The sequence below is a fragment of the Siphateles boraxobius genome, unplaced genomic scaffold (assembly GCF_051911475.1).
Source record: "Siphateles boraxobius isolate OS27281-9 unplaced genomic scaffold, OSU_SipBor_1 35, whole genome shotgun sequence".
In the NCBI taxonomy this organism is placed as follows: Eukaryota; Metazoa; Chordata; class Actinopteri; order Cypriniformes; family Leuciscidae; genus Siphateles; species Siphateles boraxobius.
This window is the reverse complement of record NW_027508975.1, coordinates 4,146,661-4,163,136: the sequence shown is the minus strand read 5'-3', so window position 1 is coordinate 4,163,136 and position 16,476 is coordinate 4,146,661. Positions and strand designations below refer to the sequence as shown.

At 37.1% G+C, this 16,476-nt stretch overlaps 1 protein-coding gene and 1 long non-coding RNA gene across 4 annotated transcripts in view; one reads left to right on the top strand and one right to left on the bottom strand.

Moving 5' to 3' along the window:
- Positions 1–59: 59 nt before the first annotated feature.
- The window catches only part of LOC143702322 (zinc finger MYM-type protein 4-like), a 61,500-nt gene continuing 45,083 nt past the window's right edge, over positions 60–16,476 (top strand). Inside the window, exons 1-2 of one of the 3 annotated variants that reach the window (XM_077196043.1) lie at positions 60–454; positions 6,641–6,703. In XM_077196043.1, the coding sequence (XP_077052158.1) occupies positions 155–454; positions 6,641–6,703 (363 nt within the window). In that variant the 5' untranslated portion in view covers positions 60–154. Of the gene's footprint in view, positions 455–1,032; positions 1,391–6,640; positions 6,704–16,476 lie in introns of those variants that run through there. The other 2 variants (XM_077196044.1, XM_077196046.1) reach the window with 2 other exon arrangements.
- On the bottom strand, positions 7,255–16,468 carry LOC143702351 (uncharacterized). Its single transcript, XR_013190431.1, has 2 exons — positions 15,993–16,468; positions 7,255–9,221 (listed from the first exon to the last, which is right to left on the bottom strand). It is a non-coding gene; the product is annotated as an uncharacterized LOC143702351 (long non-coding RNA).

The window sequence follows — 16,476 nt, the reverse complement described above, 5'->3', positions numbered from 1 at the left end:
CGTTCCCGAGGCCAATGAGAAGTCTATATTTTATATATCTATGTTGTAGCGTAAGATCCGGTTAAGAGTCACGAGCACGGAAGCGAGCGTTGTTTATAGCAACGGCGAAAAGGATTGAGTCGTTTTAGCACAAATCTATTGTATTAGTCTTAAAATGGTGCGTTCGTGCGTCTATCCAGGATGTTTCCGAATAAATAAAGTCGTAAGATTACGTGCACTGACATCAAAGGGAGATAGATTAACATTTCACACATTCCCTGTAAATGATTCTGAGCGATTGAAGCTCTGGCTGCTGGCTATTTGCTGGGATGTAAATACACCCGTGGAAAAAATCGAGAGATCCAGGCTATGCAGTGAACATTTCACACCCGAGGATTTCGAACCAGAGAAGGGAAAGTCAAAACGACTTCTGAAATCGTCAGCTGTGCCTGTGCTGTTTTTTCAGCCAAATGAGGTATTTCTTGAACTATATTGTAATATTTTTGTTATATTAAGATTGATTACATGCTTATATAACTTACTTGTTACTTATGTAACAGCTTGTTAATTTTTTAAAATTATTATTTTATCTCTACATTTATTTTAAAGGGATAGTTCACACAAAAATTAAAATTCGCTGTTAAAGGATTAGTTCACTTTTAAAAGAACTTGCTGATAATTTCTCACCCCCATGTCATCCAAGATGTCCATGTCTTTCTTTCTTCAGTCGAAAGGAAATTAAGGTTTTTGATGAAAACATTCCAGGATTTTTCTCCATATAGTGGACTTCAATGGGCCCCAAACGGTTTAAGGTCCAAATGACAGTTTCAGTGCAGCTTCAAAGGGCTTTAAACGACGCCAGACGATGAATACGTTTCTTATCTAGCGAAACGATAGGTCATTTAAAGAATAAATGTAAAAGTTTAAGTTTTATAAGCAAAAAATGCTCTCCTTGCTCTGTTCTGTGATCGTCTGTGATACGGCTTCGTGACGTCACGTAATCCGCAATTACGTTGAAAGGGTCACGCTTGACTTAAGCGGAAGTAACGAGTCCGTGTTTACAAATGTGAGGAAGGAGGACCATATACACATATTCAAATGTCTTTATGTAAGTTTAACGTTTAAAATGCCCATTTCGTGTGCGTATCCTGGGTGTTTTAATATAAAAAAGGCTAAAAGAAAAATTTCGTCAGGACAGAAATTTTTGACTTTTCATAGACTTCCTATACACAATCCTGAGCGATTGAAACTGTGGTTGCTCGCGCTGTGCTTGGATATCAACACACCCGAACATGCTCTAATATGTAAGAGAGTGTGCAGTGATCACTTTTTCAACGATGATTTCAAACCCTCCCAGCAAGGAGATCGCCGCTTTCTGGCTGTGCCCAATACGTTTTTACAGCAAACAGAGGTAACGTGTGAATGTTTATCACTAATATCTTCCTATTACTATAGACTTGTAAAATTTTTCTATTTTTATTTTACGCCTAAGTAAAAAAGACTCTCGTGGAAATCTAGAGTCCCTAGCAAAAGACAATAGCGCTGAGCTGGAGGTCCAGGAAACAGGAGAGTTTTTGGCTAATGTTTATTTTATTTTATTCATTTATTTGATGGGGACAATGCTCATTGATCAACAAACAAGTTACTTGTTGTAAACAAGCCAGAGTTAGCTACAAGTGCTAATTTCCCTCTGTTGTCCCTAGCCAGGTCTTAACAGGCATCCTGAAATACAAAAGTCAATAAAAATATGCTATATATTTAATAAATACAGTAGCAATATAATATAGCAGGAATTTTAAATCAATATGAGCATACCCTTAAACAGACAATATATTGCTCACTTTACCCAACCCTCAACTTGATTGCAGTATATCTAATAACATAAAATAAAAAAGGCAATAAAAACAAGTATGTTCATGGACTTAAAGCTACACTGTGTAACTTTTTTAGTTTATTCTTAGCTAAAAACACTTAGTTCTTTCAAAAATATATGTGCTCATTAATGTATATTTACTTCGTTCAAGTAATAAAGTATTCTCGTGAGTGTATAATATGCCATTGAAAATACATACGGGTGGGGGGTTCTAATGTCGGTCGCCATGTTGCCCCTCCATCTTGAAAGTACATTAGCCAAAGAGGGACATACCCGTTAATTCAAGCTTCGCCTTTCGCGTTTTAACACTCGATGGCACCGTGTCGAATCTCAAGAGGGGGATTGCTTGAGACTGATATATAAAAACCTGAAAGCCTTTTTGAAAGTCTGTTGCTGATGGAGGATCACTCTTATTCTCGAGGGTACGTATCGGAGTCGCCAAGGAAGCGAAAAAGAGAATTAAGACTGCAACGCAACAGGCAAATCAACAAGACAGAAGTAAATATTGGAGTGGCCTTTCCAAGATGGAAAGAGCTCATGACGAGCAACGATTTTAAAAAGGATGCCGACGTTGCCTGCTTTCTTCTCGACAGGTAACGTTAATTAAGCCTGTTTGTGTATATTGGAAGTTGCTTGGCTAATTATATCATGGTGTGCTGTGCATAACGCTAGAACGACATCTAGGATAGGTTTCCTCGCGTCAATGATGAAAAGTATTGTTTACCTTGTAACATAAATCCGTGTTCTATGACGGATAACATGTGATTAATATTTTAATGGCGCTATAATTTGTAGGCTATAAGTTATATGTAGGCACTTTAAATTTTTGTTATTTTTCATTTATTTTACTTTATACACAATTAACATAGCCTAATGTGATAATGCAGTTGTAATGCTGCATTCCAATCTTGGACTACATTGGCCACCGTAGGAGTTAAAACGAAATCGGAATTGAGAGGAACAGAAACTAATATTCACTGGATGGTCATATACCTTTTCACCGCTAGATGGGGGTAAAAATCACACAGTGTAGCTTTAAATATTTGGTGTATGGTTACAATTGTAATTGTCCCTAACCCAAGATTTAAGCTGTTTTTTTAAAAGAGGAGAGACTATTACACTCCCTTAACCCAGTGGGCAGACTATTCCAATAAATTGTGGCTCTGATAGAAAAGGCTGTTGTTCCAATCCTACTTTGTCTATATTGAACTATGCAATCCCCTCTGGTGGTTGCTCAGGTTACTCTATTGACCTTATCTTTCTGTTTTATAAACTGGCACAGTGGTGGTGGAGCTAGCCCATGGAGTACCTTAAAAACAAGACAGGCATCAGCAAAGTGTCTGAAGTTTTCAAAGCTAAACATGTTGTGTTTTTTGATTATGTTACAATGATTGATGATAGCTATTACTCTTACAGTCCAATGTCTTTAATGCCTTGGACCGTAAACATTGTATCCAGATACATTAACAGCTGCTTCTGGGGAATATTTACTTAACCACGTTTCTGAAACATAAAGAAAATCCAGGTTGGAATTGTTTAGTAGATGTTCCATTTGATCGCTCTTTGAGATCATGCTAAGGATATTAATGTGTCCGCCTAGTAATCCCCTTGGGTTTGGAGCGTGGGTCCCATAGAATTTTTGCATGGTTTAGAGTTTGGAAAAGTGTAAACTTACGGTGTTTCCTGATAGCTGGATTGAGATCAGTAAGTTTTCGTTTATCACGAACAGGCCGCTTTACCGGTGTAGAGATCCCCAGCTTCGGTAGCATGAGCGATGAAAACTCACCGCTTGTGTGCGTCAAAGTTCCGAAGTGCTCCTCGCGTGTTGCTCCGTGTGAGGTGGAATCTAGACCAGAGACAACACATGGATTCAGCGCATCCACGGAAGACTGCAGCATGATGTCCATCGATGCCATCCATGAGCACCCGCATGATCTTCGGCGTCGTCCCACGTTCAGACTCTGATTTCTGTTGTTGTCTCGCCGGTAGCCCAAGGCAGGTCCAAGGCGACAGCCATGCGCATCTATAGAGAGGCCGGCGTCACCAATACCGGATCCGTGCGGACCAGGGTTAGGCTCGACATCTCCAGCCAAGAGGAGGATTGTCAATAGCAGAAGGATATCCTGGTAGGGCCGACTTGATTTTATTTTCCTTCGGATACCTGTATGATTTGGCAGGGTAGCTTGGCCTTTGTTTAGCAGAGCTTCGTAAATAGCATGTTGGCTCGATGCGTTTGCCAAGTCCAGCTGAACCGGCACAACAACATCGCACAGAGAGTAGGAGTAGCACGAAGACTAAACTTGCTACAAACAGACTTTTAGTAATGGTAGCACTTTGCCTTGATGGTATGAGATGGCATAGGCCAGTTTTGTACATTGTACATTGCATAGGCGTCGATTTCGGTGGGGACCTTCTGGCTGAAAATGAAATAGACTGCCCAGATGATGAAGTGTTTGATTTGCTGGACAAGTGAATAATCAGGAGATGCAGGTCAATGAAAAACAGACCAAAACAATAGATCAAAATAATTTCTTCCTTTTTACATTAAAATCTTTCTACATTTCAACTTAATTAAAGTTCATTGAGCTTGGCTACTTTGCGCTATTAAATAAAAACTAGCTCAAACAAGCCACCAAATGCAACAGCATGCTCGTACTAGCTGAAAAAACTATGTTCCACACTCAACACCAGTAAAGCAACAGGACTCTGATCCAGGAACTACCACGAGACAGTTTGCAGATGCTCCGTCTAAACTTCGTTTAATGCTCACAAGTCCTGAAAGTGTTTTAAACAGGAAAACACTCTCATCATCTGGAATAAGTTTTGTCCACCCTGCAATACACTCCCACCAGTCTGTAAGTACCATAATTTGTGACCAGTGTACAAAGTGAAATTATGGTCAATTATGCTTTTGTGTTAGACATGAAAATTTCCTAATAATTTACTCACCCCATTGCCATCCAAGATATCCATGTCTTTCTTTCCTCAGTGGAAGAGAAATTTAGTTTTTTGAGGAAAACAAAACAAAACACAAGTCCAAATCAATGCAGTTTCAAAGGTCTTTGAAGTGCTTCAACGGGCTGTGCACGATCGCAGCTGAGGAAGAGGGTCTTATCTAGTGAAACAATAGGTCATTTTTAAAAAAAAAAACATATATATTTATACTTTTTAACTACAATTGTTCGGATCAAGCTGATCTGTAACACGCCGGGAACTACGTCATCACGTTGAAAGGTCACGCTCGATGTCGCCAGAGGAAGTACCGCCCCATCAGAGCCCGTCTACGGAGAGCTTGGTCACTCCCTATTAAGTCCTATTGTACCGAATTTTGGTTGTAGTTCCACCAGAGTTCCACTGGGGGTGATCGCCCATGAGTGCAAATTGAATGGTAGTCTATGTAGCTAGACGGCTAAATTAGTCTCTTTCACCCGATTGCCGTTGAGAAATCTCAGATTTGATTGTAGGTTTTGCAAGTTCAACGTGGGTTATAGGTCGAAAGTTGAATGAACGAGTACTTATGTCCTTTTGATTTCTTTCAGGTTGAGTTGTTTTTGCCTATAACACACTAGCATTCTGCTAATGAACGCTGATTGGTCAGTGAAGGACTGATTACGACCATAGATACCGCTTGATGCCATCGTGTCATCCGAAGCGGGACCAGAAAATTTACATGGAAAATAAATAGAATTTGAGTAACGTTACTACTTGTGTTATTCTTGTGTTAGGAAATACAGGATACATATGGTATAGTATTCCTTAAAAAACAACAACAAAAACCAATGTCCCGCTCAATAGTGATAAATATCAATAAAAATTGAAAAAGGAGAAAAATGCCTCGCAGGTGTCAGTGCAATGATGAATTGTTCTAATACTGGGCAAGGGTTGTCCTATTTCTCATTTCCCAAGGACGGAAAAAGGTAACGTATGTGTTAATTGTCAAATATGTCTGTGTGTATTTTCGGTGTGGTCTTTTAAAACAACAAAACAAAAACTCTTCTAGCACTTGTATCTACCTGTGACAGCTGTGTTGTCGAAGTCTCGAGAGAAAAGAAAGTGCAGAGCGTGAAAGCACCAAAGTGACTGAAGGATTGCCGTAAATCAGTATCTCTGGTCGCACGATGTGTATGACGTCATTGACCTTTTAAAAGACTTTTTAAAGCAAATAAGTGACTCTAAAAAATCTAACACCCACCAATGAGTAATTTCTTTGCATCTCCTTTCGAACACAACATTAAAATTACTAGACAAAAGTGGATTTTGAGGGGTATAGCTCCATAGACCTCTATTCATTCTGCACTCGTCCTGTGAGCGCCCTCATATGGAACCAGAGTGGAACTGCAACCAGTTCAGAAGCCGGAAGTTTACTGTGAGTGAAAGTTCTCTGGCCCCACTGTTTACAAAGCGACTGTGAAAAGGAGGATAGTTCAAATTGTGTTCTTCTTCTTCTTTCGTTTTTTGGCGCGTTGCATTCTTAGTGCATATTGCCACCTACCTTTGCTGTTATCTCAAATTGTATTGTATGTTGAATGACATTTATGTCTTTGTGTCATATTATTGTTTAAAATGGTCCTTACGTGTGCGTATCCTGGGTGTTTAAATCTTTTAAAACCTAAACGTTTTTTTCCGCCTGGAAAACACTTTACATTTCACAGATTTCCTATATCCAATCCTGAGCGATTGAAACTGTGGTTGCACGCGCTGAACCGAGATATCAACACACCCGAACATTCGCTCATACATATTAGAGTTTGCAGTGCTCATTTTTTTGAAGATGATTTCTTTCACCAGAAAGGACAACGTCGTTTCCTGAAATCGTCGGCAGTCCCCGTGACGTTTTTAAAGCAAACAGAGGTATGTAACGTTATGTTTTTTATTAATATTATTAGATGCATTCATTGTATTTTATTGTAATTGCGTTTCATAATGTATGAATGTTAATTACTTATGTCTTCCTATTATTAAATACGTGTTAAACAGAAATGATATTGTGTGGGTTCCAACTCATGTCGGGTAAAGGGGAACGAGGAAGCTGATAAACTGGCAAAGGAGGCGTTAAAGGATCCTAAGATCAACATCAGAGTACAGAAAAGTAAAGCGGACATCAAGGGGTTGATTGGAACTGAAGTGTAAAAGAGGAGGCAGAGGATATGGGACACTGAAATAAGAGGGAGTCATCTGTATAGTATACAAAGAAATTTGGAGGTGGAAAAAACAAATGTTAACAGGAAAAAAGATGATGACAAGATTACGTATTGGGCATGCAACACTAAATCAAAGTTTGTATAAAATAAGGAAACATGAAACTGGTAATTGTGATAAATGTGGATACCCAGAAACAGTAAATCACATATTACTAGAATACACAGCATACAACAGAGAACGACTTAAATTAGTTCAGTCACTGAAGTCAAGTCACCTTTATTTATACAGCGCTTTTTACAATACAGATTGTTTCAGAGCAGCTTTTCAGAGATAACAGGAATATAATGTTGTAATAGTTAGTGTTGGGTCCGAGTCCACCTTTGTCGAGTCCGAGTCCTTTACATCCGAGTCGAGTCCGGCCGAGTCCACAAAGATTTAAATGATATGAAATTGACCTTTCACAAAGACCCGCCCCTCTTAGTTACTGTTGCTACGTCCGACAAGCCATTCCGCTCTCACTCCACATGTTCTCACACAGTGAAAAATATATGGCAGAGCAAAGAGGAACCTGACAATTGGTATGAAATAAAGTCTCATCTTTCAAATTTCCATAATTATTATGAAATTCAAACAATAAATACTGTTTTATGGCGCTTTAATGTGTAAGCCTCAGTTCAAGCAGCACATGAACTAATAATCTCTTCTAGTTATAGCACAAATTAAACATGAATAAAAATCAGAACTGCAAAAAAAAAAAAAAACTTTTTTCAAGTTCAAGTCCACTGACTTTGATCTACTAACTGGTTTGGTTTGTTTGTTGGAAAAAATGACGGGAATCTGCATTATGATTGGTCAGATCGCCTGTCAATCAAATTCCGGCGAAAGGTCTCAACACTGTGCTCTTAAATTAATATTTTAAACCTTACAGAATGATTGCAATATATAGTCAAAGTCATACGTTTACCTATTGTACATCTTTCAGAATCTGCAAGGTTATGCTCAAGAATGCAACACGATGCATTAACAGCCAGGGGGAAACTTTTGAGCAAGATGATGGTGATGTTTAAATTTTTCTTATTTTGTTTTACATGCTAATATCTTTTTTTAGCCTCTGAAGGGCAGGACTGAATTAATATAATTTTTCAACAAAATAAGAACAATTTACATCCAGTTCCATCCTTAACGCACTTCTTGAGCATCACTAAATGTTTGCAGGGTTTGTAATAGTTGTTTGAGTCCCTCAGTTGTCACCAGTGCAAAAAGATTGATCTCACAATCATAGTCACTGCTAGTAAGGAGTCAAATATGCAGAAGATGCAGGAAAAGCAAAGAATGTACAACCATTACAAAAAAAAAACAAAGAAAGAAAAATGTTGTGGATAATTCAGGTAATGACACACAATATTACAATCAAGTAATTTGTCCGGTATTTTGTCATGTAGACTAGGTTATTAAACATCTGTTATGTGAAAAAGCTTTTTCAGTGCAGTACTAAATAGAAACAATGTTTTTATGATCCTTCTTATTAATAAATAAATAAAAGTTACATTTTGGAGATTCTGGTAGGTGTATGTAAACTTATGACTAAAGTGTAACTGTAACAAAAATCATAAAATTATTAGAAGCCAAAATGTTGCTATGGTTATCACTTTCTCATGTTGCTATGGTTACTTTGTCAATCATGGCAATTTCAAGACTCACAGGACTAAAATTTACCGGATTCACTCCCACTTTTAAATGCATTTATCGCTGTTTATAAATTACAGTGTGAATGTAACCACTGGTCCTCGAGAAGCACGAAAAACAAAATTATTATTTAGATTGTCAATAGCGCTCCCTTTAAGCCATCACTTGCTTACCGCGTTCTGTACTCTCCCTAAAACTCGTGTCATAAACACTGAAGTTGTCCACACTGCACAGTGAATCTCTCATTTATATCGCGTGAAGACTTTGTTTATGAGGGGATTTACGAAAGGATAAAACTATGATTCATTCATCATTATTGGTCATAAGTCAGATGGGATCAGAACTTTCACAATATTTATCCAGTTCATCTGGTTGGGGGTCTGAGCCATCATGCCGGTATGGAGACGAGTTTGTTGAGGTGTCCATGAGGCCTTCACAGTGTTGATGAGGCTGGCACTTCAGGGATGTGTTGTCGTCGTGTCCAGGCGCAGGTCATTCATCAGATCTGGATATGGCCTGGATCCGGTGGTTTGCGGTAGACCTCAGGATAAACAGAGACTAATATTAGTGTAGACGCAATCTTTCTTATGATGTACAAAGTACATCAGGATTTATGGGAAGTGTTCCCTGTTCCGGCTGATCTAATCTATGCAGCCTAACATTGAATTATAGAGGTCTATAATGTGTTATGTGTATGCTAAGCCAAAGAGATGTGTTTTTAGTCTAGATTTGAACTGACAGACTGTGTCTGCTTCCCAGACCATGTTAGGATGATTGTTCCAAAGTTTTGGTGCTAAATGGGAAAAGGATCTACCGCCAGCAGTCGAATTTAAATATTCTAGGTATTATCAACTGGCCAGCATTTTGAGATCGCAATAGACGGAAGGAGTATAATGCGTTAAAAGCTCGCTCAAGTACTGGGGAGCTAAACCATTTAGTGCTTTGTAAGTAATAAGCAATATCTTAAAATTTATACGATGTTTAATAGGGAGCCAATGCAGTGTTGACAGAACCGGGCTAATATGGTCATACTTCTTGGTTCTGGTAAGAAGGAAAGGGGTGTAAGCAATTATTCACTTAAAGGACAAGTTCGGTATTTTACAAGTAAAGCCCTGTTTAAGATTGTTTCTGATTAAATAGAATGGTTAAGATTGAAATTTGGACAAATGCTGCTGGCCCGAGAATTTTCGGTTTCTGTGTTAGCACAGAACATCTTAACATGACAAGAAATTGTGTTGGGCCATCTCAAGCTATGCCGTATATTATTTTATGAATGTTTATTTATTTCATGTGTTGATATTTTCCTCAGTCCTGTTACCGACTAAAGTGTTACTATATATAATGCTTCCAATTACAAATATGCAACAGTTTGCACATTCGTATACTTTGACAAGAAATTTATTTTAAAAAGTGTCTTGTCCAAAATGCAATATAGTGCAGGTTACTATGGTGAGATCTGTTTGACTGTCAAATGTCATTTTTCTTTTAAAGTATCAAATTAATGACAGTAACAGGACTGAGCTCTCAATATCCGAGAGTGTCTTTAGTCACCTATTGTTTGTCATTGCAGTTAATTGCATGCATTATGGACAAGAGTTATGAACTTATTTACTTCCATACTAGTTATATGGAACATTAGGCCATGACAATCTGCTTCCATATGGCAGGTAATCTAGATTTATATAGAGAAATACAATCATAGAAAAAACTTATCTTTATTTTTTAAAAATCATCTTTGGACACATGGTCTGTTCTCCATCTGCTTCGCCTCAATATCTTTTCTACCTCATTGCATTCTTCTATGCTTCTATTTTTCTTTTCTTGTTCTCGGTCTCTTATACTTCTTTTTTTCCCATAGAAGATACCGTTCTATCCTCTCTGGATCCTGGTCTCTATGAGCGCGAAAGCGCTGTTTCTTCTCAGCTGCAGTTAATGGCATGTTACTTACAAATTAAAAGTGATGTTAATTCTATGCAAATAAGACATAAAAAAAGTAAGGAGCAGAAGTATACAAATGAAAAACTGATGCATAAACAAACAATGGTAACTAAGCATGTTGATGCTCATATGTCGCTACTTTTAGCTCAATAACACAGAAAATAACCTTTATAAATGTATATGTCCCTTAGTTGTTGTCCTAGTCCTTAAATTGCATTTGAATGTTTTCCCCTGCAAATAACAAATACACCATCTATGACTGAGTAGCACCTCATTGCAGTACACAAGATCCAGGGGGCGGAGTTGGATCCAGATCTAAGGGGTGGAGATGGCCAGAAAGGCACATGGTTTGTAATTCTTCTAGATAATGGTAATATTAGGATTAATAAATAATTGTTTATATGTACACTTTAAAAAATGGTAACAGGACTGATGTTGTATGACAACCATGATAAAACATGAAAAATAGGACAATTAAGAAGAGAGAAACGTATCCTTGCTTACACTGTGGAATCCACTTTATCTAAATGATGTCACCTCCATGAAACGATGTCACTTCTGGTTTGTAGCATTATTTTATAGTTTTTTTTTTTGGTGATAGTAACAGGACAGATATGAAATTAGGGGACAATGATAAAATGACTTATATTTCTAAGAAAATATATCTATGTCAAAACCATTGCTTAACAATGAGATTACACTTAAGACAATATAAAACTGAAAATTGTATAATTTTACCAACATTTTACAAATGAGAAGTCCTATTGAAAAAGAACAACCATAGCGAGGGACAGGCTAAAATCCCTACACATAGCATATAATATGTGATTTTAATTATTTAAAATTAGATTTTATTGGCTTTTACTTGGTCTTATTTTGATGCATATGATCTATAGTAATATTACGTTTTTTTTTAAATCACACATTTATTTAGATAGATAGATAGATAGATAGATAGATAGATAGATAGATAGATAAACCTTTATTCGTCCCACAGTGGGGAAATTTCTGTTACAGCAGCAAAAATTACGAAATAAAAATATAAAACAATAAATACAATAAATCAATAAATACAAATAAAAAAGAAAATATACTATAATAACAGTATAAACCGTATATACACAATACAGTGTATAAGCTAAAAAGTAATAACAGCGTATTTTAATGACTGGTCTACTGGGGAACAGCTTTGGTTATAAAGTCTAACAGCAGCAGGGAAAAAAGACCTTCTGTAACGCTCCTTCAGACACTTAGGATGTATCAGTCTGTGACTAAAGGAGCTGCTCAGTGATGTAACGGTTACATACAAGGGGTGAGAGCCGTTCTGCAGCAATCATGATATTTTTGCTACAATCCTCCTTTCTCCTGTATAGTGTCCAGGGGAATCCCCAGGACTGAGCTGGCCTTTCTGATCAGCTTGTCTAGTCTCTTCCTGTCTGCAGTCTTATTTGAAAGCATTTGAAACGGCTAATAATGGGGCGATTTTGTGCAGTTCCGAATTGCGGGAAAATTCATGGCAAAACAAGTTGCCACAGACTTCCTTTCTACAACCCAGAAAGGCTAAAGTTGTGGCTGGAATTTCTGGGGTTGGGCGTGAGCACACCTGTTGAGGTTCTGCAGAAAGTTGACCACCGTATCTGCGGTCAACATTTTACTATTGAGGACTTAGCTGGAAAGAAATCGCCCAAAAAGCTATTTCGCCTGATACAAACAGCGGTTCCCACATTATATCCTGGGATATAATGTGGGATATATATACCTGGAAGAACTTTTGGTAAGCTTGACATTTTTGCTCCCACAGAAACCGAAAATTCTCGGGCCAGCAGCATGTGTCCAAATTTCGATCTTAACCGTTCTATTTCATCAGAAACGATCTTAAAACAGGGCTTTAAGTGTAAAATACCGACCTTGTCCTTTAACCAAGCTGTGCTCCGTACTCCAAACCAATAGGGGTCGGAAAATGCACCTTAAAGTAGGTTTGCCAACCGCCATTTAAATAACAGAAGAATAAGACTGTTCAAAAGTTATGGTATGTTGAATGACACCTATTTATCTGTATTTGTATCAGTTTATTGATTAAAAATGGTCCGTTCATGTGTGTATCCTGGTTGTTCAAATCTTTTGAAACCTAAAAGATTTTTTCTGCTAGGAAAAAAACGTGCCTTTTCACAGATTACATACACAGTCCTGAGCGACTGAAGCTGTGGTGTCTCGCGCTGCTGCTGGATGTTAACACACCCGCACATTCTCTGATAGTTAAAGGAGTAGTTCACTTTTTAAAAAACTTTTGCTGATAATTTACTCGTCCCCCTGTCATCCAAGATGTCCATGTCCTTCTTTCTTCAGTCGAAAAGAAATTAAGGTTTTTGATGAAAACATTCCAGGATTTTTCTCCATATAATGGACTTCATTGGCTACCAAACGGTCCAAGGTCCAAATGACAGTTTCAGTGCAGCTTCAAATGGCTTTAAACGACACCAGACGATGCATAAGGGCGAAACGATCGGTCATTTAAAAAATAAATAAAAAAGTTTTAGTTTTATAAGCACAGATGCTCGCCTTGCTCTGTTCTGTGATGCACGTTTCTAACGTCACGTAATACGCAATCACGTTCAAAAGGTCACGGTTGACGTAGCCGGTGTTACGGATCAACTAGGGATCATGTTAACTGGGGAAGTGCGCGTGCACGCAGACAGTTTTACCTGGATTTCCAGCAGATGTTAACAGCGACAGATTCTTGCCCTATTTTACGGATCACAGATTAAATCGAATATTTCACCAGTTGTATACACGGTATGCGAATAAAGCGCTTTGTTTTTGCAGTGTATGACATTCCTTCGTATTTGACGCATTTTCAAAGAAGTTTAACATACTTTGGTGTCAGATGCTCAGAAACCACGCCCATGTTAACAAGGGTCATTCGGTTTCATTGGATGAACAGACTTGTCAGCGCACTTGTGTTGTCATGAGTTCTAATCACAAATAACAACAGATGTAGATTAAGTTAAAGTAAGCTACCTAAAAGAAACATAAATTGCAAAGTCATTTAAATTTGTTCAACAAGTTGCATTTATCGATCTGCATATAGCCTAATTTTATAATCGATCAATTATTTTTTATATAAAAATACTTATCAGCTTATTTTACTCTGCTATGATATATATCTCTTTTTTGAACAACCAGCTGTGACACGTCTGTATCATTTCCCTGGATATAAAGCAGCAATGCTTACAGTATAGGGTCATGAAGTTAATTATCTCATGAACTTGTAACATTTTCAAAAGATTTATTAAATAAAAAAGAATTTCTTTGTTTCTTTCAGAACAATTCTGTATTTACTACCGCATCTTCTTAGAAGCATATAATCATTGTATCAAGCATTCCTGTAGCTCAAACAGTAGGGTTTTGTGCTTGCAACGCCAAAGTCATGGGTTCGATTCCCAGGGAAAGCAAGAACTGATAAGACTTTAAAATGTGTACCTTGAAATGCAATGTTAGTTCCTCAAACATTGTACATTATGCTCAGTAGCATGAACTTGAATGTTGTGTATCTAATGTCTTGTATTGGACATTTAGAGAACACTTTGTCTTTCGTGATTAAAGGCCTGTGAAAAACACAGTGGAAAGTGCAACCACAAATTGTATTACTGCAATAAGCAGAACATATGATATAGTGATGATGAATTATTACAAATATTTAGGCCTACTGATATTCTGTCTAATTTTCACCTACATCACTAACCTCTTAATCATTTGTCACCTCACATGAATAGCATGACCCTCTCTAAAACAATAGGAAATGCTTTATTTACTTTTTTGCTGACCTCTTTAACAAAAGAAACATTACACAATGGTCTATGAGTGTTATAAATAAAATGTAATGTGTTTGGGCCTCTTTTTATGTAATATAAATTATGCCAGTTCTCTTCATTTGACTGGTACCATGAAACTCATTAAAGGATTAGTTCACTTTCAAACTATTTTTTGCTAATAATTTACTCACTCAGGAATGTTTTCCTCAAAAACCTTAATTTCTTTTCAACTGAAGAAAGAAAGACATGGATATCTTGGATGACACAGGGGTGAGTAAATTATCAGCAAAATTTTTTTTGAAAGTTAACTAATCCTTGAACATATTCTCTTTACTTGTTATTCATCACATCATGTGCATTTGTTGTTGTCATCTGCTATCTGTTAGGAACAGATTAAAAAAAGGTCTATAAATTAAGTGTCATTATTGTTACTGGTGTCATTGTTGTTAGGCCATAGACTACCACAGCAAATTGATGCAATTAAAGTTAGACAAATAAAAAACTTTGTAGGATAACCAATATCCTGGCAGCTGCTCACTAAAGGAACACTATTAAGAGGAGATGTGAAAATTTCACAATGAAGGGTGATTGTGAGTTAAATTGCTCTTACTATAAAAAGGTAATACAACGGTGAAATTTATTTTCTAATATAACATGATTACATTAGATGGAGAGCAGTAGGTATGAAGGCCAAACTGGCCAATGGGTAAGAAAAATGTATACACATTGCAAAACAAGTAACTGTTCTTCATTAGCATGTAACTTATATTCTAACTTATTCTATAGTTTGTTCGTTCTTCCTTAGATTGAATGTTCAGAAGGTGAGACTGTGTGGTCAGACCTTCACAGTTGGCAAATACAGATGTCCTGCATGCATGCACATTTGCCTATTTTTTTTTTTTCTTTTGTTGCTTTCATACCTGTTAGCTAATGAATATGTTTGTTGAACATTCCCCTATATAAATGCTGTGGGTAAATCACTGGATCCATAAGCTATGACTTATCAATTTTCACCACTCTTTATGAACATTTATGGAGTGTACTGTATGCTTTAACTCATTCCTCAGCAACATTAAAATACATAAATAATAAATAAATAAATGCTTGACATGTTCCTTTAACCACAGCAGTAGGGCTGGGATAAACGATTATTTTTAAAACGATTAATCTGGCGATTATTTTTTCGGTGCATCGGTTAATCTAACGATTAATTTTTCCAGCCCGATTCGATTATCGACTATCTCCTCATTAATTGACTAATAGCAATTTATACATGTTGATTTATATATCTGAATGAAAAAAACATGAATTCCTTAACATTGCAATATATGTCTATTGCTCTTAAGATTCCAAAATAAAACACTATGCAAGTGCAAAGTAATGAATTCTTAGTCAGAGGTAGCATTCAATAAAACATTGAAGCCTTGAAAATAGGCCTAGCTTAATGAAAAAAAAGTGTAATCTGTCACGACACATTAAAGAGCCACAAAATAGTAGGCCTATTTATGGTTTAATTTCTTTGACTGACCAAATTTGAAAGTTGAGACTTTATTAAATGTTACCTTCTTGGTCCTGTCTGTCAGCGCGTTGTCAGTGTCCTCTATGTATTTTTCACCATATTAATATCTATAGCGCATACTTGCAGCAGTCTCGCACGCGCTTTGAGCTCGTGTGAATTGCGCTTATAAATGGATTTAAAGGGTTAGTTCACCCAAAAATGAAAATTATGTCATTAATGACGTTCCACGCCCGTAAGACCTCCGTTCATCTTCGGAACACAGTTTAAGATATTTTAGATTGAATACGCGAGCTTTCTGTTCCTCCATTGAAAATGCATACGGTTTACTGTCCTTGTCCAGAAAGGTAATATCGACATCATCAAAGTAGTCCATGTGACATCAGTGGGTTAGTTAGAATTTTTTTGAAGCATCTAAAATACATTTTGGTCCAAACATAACAAAAACATCGACTTTATTCAGCATTGTATTCTCTTCCGGCTCTGTTGTTAAACCGCGTTCACGATTCCGCAATGACGTGTTATCTGGT